The sequence below is a fragment of the Sceloporus occidentalis genome, unplaced genomic scaffold, assembly GCF_023333645.1.
Source record: "Sceloporus occidentalis isolate IW3139 unplaced genomic scaffold, rSceOcc1.0.p SCAF_4, whole genome shotgun sequence".
NCBI classification, from domain to species: Eukaryota; Metazoa; Chordata; class Lepidosauria; order Squamata; family Phrynosomatidae; genus Sceloporus; species Sceloporus occidentalis.
In genome coordinates this window covers 24,249,634-24,255,000 of record NW_028316984.1, presented here as the reverse complement: position 1 = coordinate 24,255,000, position 5,367 = coordinate 24,249,634, and the positions used below count along the sequence as shown (strand labels likewise).

The 5,367-nt window shown below is 43.5% G+C and overlaps 1 protein-coding gene across 9 annotated transcripts in view; it reads right to left on the bottom strand.

Annotated features, from left to right (window-relative positions):
- Positions 1-4,861, bottom strand: part of BOLL (boule RNA binding protein) — a 48,693-nt gene extending 43,832 nt beyond the window's left edge. For 6 of the 9 annotated variants that reach the window (XM_089519498.1, XM_089519497.1, XM_089519500.1 and 3 more), the window contains exon 1: positions 105-238. Coding sequence is in view for 4 of the 9 variants with exons in the window: in XM_089519492.1 (XP_089375618.1) it covers positions 105-122 (18 nt within the window). In the remaining 5 variants the exon portion in view is untranslated. Of the gene's footprint in view, positions 1-104; positions 242-4,763 lie in introns of those variants that run through there. The other 3 variants (XM_089519501.1, XM_089519496.1, XM_089519494.1) reach the window with 3 other exon arrangements.
- Between the last annotated feature and the right edge of the window lie 506 nt (positions 4,862-5,367).

Genomic DNA, 5,367 nt, shown 5'->3' with positions numbered 1-5,367 from the left:
AACCTGCCCAGATCTAATGACTCCGCCGGCCATTTCCTCACATTTCACGTCGATTAGTTGCCCCCCCCCCGCTCCTCTCCCTCCCGCGCCCCAACAGTACTAACCGAGGAGTCGGCCTCCATCTTTCTCCACACCTTCCGAGTTCCCCTCACACCCGGCTCCCTCCTTAAGGACACCAAAGACCAAAAGGGGGAAAGGTTGGGCGGCCGGGCGGGCGCGACAACCTCACGTGCTCCGCGCATGTGGCCCCCGCTTGGCCAAGCTGCGAAGCGGGCTCAGGGAGCAAAGCTCTTCTGTTTAGGGAAACACTCCGGGCCCTCAAAGTGAAGCGGGCGGGCGGGTTCTCTGGATCCTCCCCACCTCCTCCATTCTGAATTTGTTTCCATTGTTTTCTATGGACCATGAATGTAACAAGAGACCTTTAGAATAAAGTTTGACAATTAAGCACTTTGGATAACTATTTTTGACACAGTGTGGTGTAGTGGTTTGAGCGTTGGGCTACGACTCTGGAGACCACAGTTCAAATCCCCATTAGAGCATAAAAACCCACTGGGGTGACCTTGGGCAAGTCACACTCTCTCAGCCTCAGAGGGAGACAAAAGCAAAACAAACAAAAACCCTCTGAAGAAACTTGCCAAGAAAACCCTGTGACAGGGTCTCTATACTTCAAGAAAACCCTATGAAAGAGTCTCCATAGTTTGAATCCCAAATTGGCCATGAAACACTCACTGGGTGATCTTGGGCAAGTCACACTCTCTCAGCTTCAGAAGAAGACAAAGACCAAAAAAATAACCCCTCTTAAGAAACTTGCCAAGGAAATCCTGTGATAGGGTCTCCATACTTCAAGAAAACCCTATGAAAGGATCTCCATACTTCAAGAAAACCCTATTATAGGGTCTTCATAGTTCAATTCCCAACTAGGCCATGAAACACACACACTAGGTGATCTTAGGCAAGTCACACTCTCTCAGTCTCAGAGGATGGCAGCGGCAATCTCTGAACAAATCTTGCCAAGAAAACTCCATGATAGGTTCCTCTTAGAGTCTTATCGCACTAGCAAGATCCCGCTGGTAAACAGGATTTAAACTGGATTTAAATTAAATTCGAATTTAAACAGAACCTGCAAATTAGGGAAGTTTATCACACTGAATTCCTGCTAAAGTGAAATGACCCGAAGTTAAAGCGGAGAAAAACAGCACCTTTTTACTTTTGGAATTTCCCCGAAAGTAAAAAGCTGCCATTTTTCTCCAGTTTAACCTCAGTTTAACTTCATGTTATTTCATGTTAACAGCGATGATGTGTGATAAACCTCCGGCATTTCTGGGTTTTTCTAATTTAAATCTCATTTAAATCCCATTTTCTAGCAGGATCTCACTAGTGTGATAAACTCCTTAGAGTCACCATGGTTTGATTCCCAGCTAGGCCATGAAACCCACTGGGTGACCTTGGGCCAGGTCACATTCTCTCAGCCTTTTAGGGGATGACAATGACAAACTTCCTCTTAACAAATATTGCCAAGAAAACCCCATGACAAGTTCGTCTTTGGGTCAACATGGTTTAATTCCCAGCTAGGCCATGAAACACCCACTAGGTGATCTTAGACAGGTCACACTCTCTCAACCTCAGAGGATGGCCATGGCAAAGCTCCTCTGAACAAACCTTACCAAGAAAACCCCTTGGGGTCACCCTAAATCGGAAACTACAACAAAGTCAAACATGACTTGGAGGCATACAAAACAACAACAATTATTTTATTATCTCTTCCATTATTTTTGTGTGATTTTAAATCAAGCTAAGAAGAATAGAAAAGATTCCCCCCAGGAATAGTTCTTGATCTTTGGAGCTCCATGTGTTTTGGTCTTTGGCTCTCAGAAGACCCTGCCATCATTGCCAGTGGTCAGGGAACATGGGAATTGATGGCCAAAACTTCCGAAGAACCAATGGTTGAGAAAAAATGGTTTATAATGACTATTTTAGTTCACTTACAGACTGTACCTTCAGAACTAAGAAACAAACCTGTAAAACCGCACAGTCCTAAATATAGATGGGAATTTCAGGCACTACCAAGCACATTAGTATCCAGAGGTAGCCTACAATAACATCCAAAATCCACAATGCAGTGATATCTTTATCAAGCCATTTTGTACCAATAAAGTATTGCTGTTTTGTGGAGTTTGGAAGCACATATGTGTTCTGCATCACAAATGCTGTCAGCCCTTATATAATTAGATCCTGGCTGGATGAATGACGGACATCAATTTCCAAAAGCATACAAGCTTTGTAACAACACACATACACTTTTACCTCCATATAGTTTCATATCATATATAGTGCTTTGAGTGATTTGACTATGACTTCGCAGTCAAGAGTTCCAATCCCATTTCAGCCATGGGTAAACTAGAGCAAGTCACACACTCTCAGGCTCAAGGGAAGGTATCGGCAAACCCCCTCTAAAGAAACTTGCCAAGAAAACCCCATGATAGGGTCTCCATAAGTCAGAAAGGACTTGAAGACACATAACAAGAAGATATATAGTCCCACACAGCCAGTATCACATACTCATTCTTATCTGTAAGACTGTTTTATCTAATGTGAGCTCTCAAAGGCCCATCTTTATCATCCAGGGATGGGTCTCTTGCATAACTGCTCTCACCAATTCTATACAGGAGCTCTAACTTTCAAAATTACTGGTTCCCTAAGGACATTTTGTCTGTAAGCTTATTCAGAATGCTCTCTCAATTGAAGGAAACTTCTGTTTATTAAAAAATAATAATAACAATCCCAGTAATTCATTCCAGGATAAAAGCTATGCTAATTGGCAGCAGGAAAAAAGGAAAATAATCCTTTTGATTATTAAAATGCATAACTTATTTCAGTATCAGCATTTGTATTTTACAATATTATGATCCCTGCTTTACAAAATTCAGGCGGGATACAAACCGCCATATAGTACGTATTGTATACGTACTAGGGTTAGGAAGGGACGGTGCTTCCGCACCCCCCTAACCCTAGTACATATACAATATGTACAAGATGGCGGCGCCCCTTCCACATGGGCGCCGCCATCTTTACGTACTGGATGCATAGCGTCCAGACGTATCGCGGCGCCTATGACGTCGCGAATGTGCCAGCGGCACCTCGCAACGTCATAGAGGCGCTGCAAAAAGAAGCTCCGAAATGGAGCTTTTTTGCTCTGCGCGGGAGCCGCGCGGTTTGGCTGCTACGGCTCCCTCGCGGAGCAAATGGCGCCGGCGGGGGAACGCCGCAAAGCGGCGGTTTGTATCCCGCCAAAGTCTTTCTGAAAACACATACATACATTCTTAATGAAAAGAGACCTAGTTTTTCTGATGCTACATCCTTCTGTTCTTTCGGTTGCTCAGAAAGACAATTCCTATCTGAACAAGCAAAATTATTTTCCAGTTGGTAAATGTGCATATGATACGATAATGGGATATGGTAATAACATAATTGTATTTAATAGCAGAACCAGTGGTTTAAGCGTCCAGTTCCCAGCTTGGATTCTCAGGGTTCAATTCCTAGCTCAGTCACGAAACTCACTGGATGATCTAGGGCACCCTCTTAGCCTCAGAGGAAGGCAATGGCAACTCACCTCTGAACAAATCTTGCCAAGAAAATCCCATGATAGGTTCACCACTGGATCGCCATCAGTCAGAAATGACTTGGAGACACACACCACATATTCATCCCTCCTTCTCACCCCTGCCTATTCTTCATAGACCTTGGACTGCCAGGTAACAGGCATCGTAACAACTGCACTGTGACATTCACAGGTTCATCCAGGCAACACATCCTCACAGGTCAGCAAATGAGCAAACATGGCTATAGCTACAAAACTGTGACATTTCTCTTCCTCATTGTCACTCATTACAGTCACTCTGAGTTCACTGGAAGATGTTCACTCATTATGGACTTTTCTAGAGGGAGTGATCTTACATTTGCACAAGTCTCTCTCTCTCTCTCTCTCTCTCTCTCTCTCTCTCTCTCTCTGACACACACATACACATACACACATGCCTTTTCATACCGCATATCATGCAGCTTAAACTATTAATATTCCTGTTTTTCCTCTCCTTTTCTGCTGTCATTTTTCCCTCAATCCCACCCCCACCCCCCCACTTTCTGCCATGCCAGTATCTCAGCCTGGCAGCCCTTAATTATACACAGTCTGTTCTCTCCTAAAAGCATGCCTACCCTCTGCTCCATGCAATTATTGGCACCTCCTAGGTTCTCACCAACATTACTTTGATCATAAAACCCCACTGGGTGACCTTGGGCGAATCACACTCTCTCAGCCTCAGAGGATGGCAAGGACAAACCCCCTGTGAAGAAACTTGCTAAGAAAACCCTATGAGAGGTTCACCTTGGTGTCGGTCGCCATAAGTCAAAAATGACTTGGAAGCACACCACCACCACCACCACCTAGGTCCCCTCCTACCCATTACTCAAAAATGCCGTCTCTTCTTTCCAGCCTAGGCCAGTTCCATAGTATCTTTGCAATAATTATCATATAACTTTGACCTCCAGCCCCAGTGGTGCTCAGTAGAAGAAATATGTGTTTATTTGACATCCTTGGGAAAGAAGACTCTCTCACCTCTGCAGCTTTGTCCCTGCTGTTGCTGTCACTCAGACAGAGAAACTTACTGCCCTGAGACAGGCGCACACAACTTTTAGGAGCGTAGATTTCCCCTCTCTACGCTTCTCTACCCTAAATACAGTACAGGACAAGAGAGTAACACACTCACCTCCACACAGAAGGAATTACTAAATCCAGTTCTGCCAAGAGCAGTAGCAGAGAGAGTGTCTTATTCCAGATCTTATTCCAGTAGGAAAGAGCAGCATCTGGCTCTTGGCTACAGGTCCATGCCCTGGATGTGCCTGTTTGCTTTCTGACACAGGCAGGCATTTCTCCTCCCCATTCCTGGGTATCATTTTGCCAACAATTTTCTACCATGCGCGCGCGCGCACACACACACACACCACTGACTCCATACATCCATATCATTGATAGACAGCAGGGATGTCATATTCCAACCCCTCTAATCCAAACATGTAAACTGCATATTATGCAATTTATTATAATTATGCATATTATTTTTATTTACGGTAAATTTTATTTTAATAGACACATAAAAAACACAGAATGTGTATATTTTAATATACACATAGTAAACAACAAACATAGTACACTTTTAATATACACATAATAAACAACATATACAAAGAGACAAGAAATAAACAGCAAAATCCACAATAGCAAAAATAAAACATATTTCATGTTAGTACAGTGCTACACTCTGTATCAATTTAAGAGAGAGAAAAAAAGAATTGTAGAGTTGGAAGAGATCA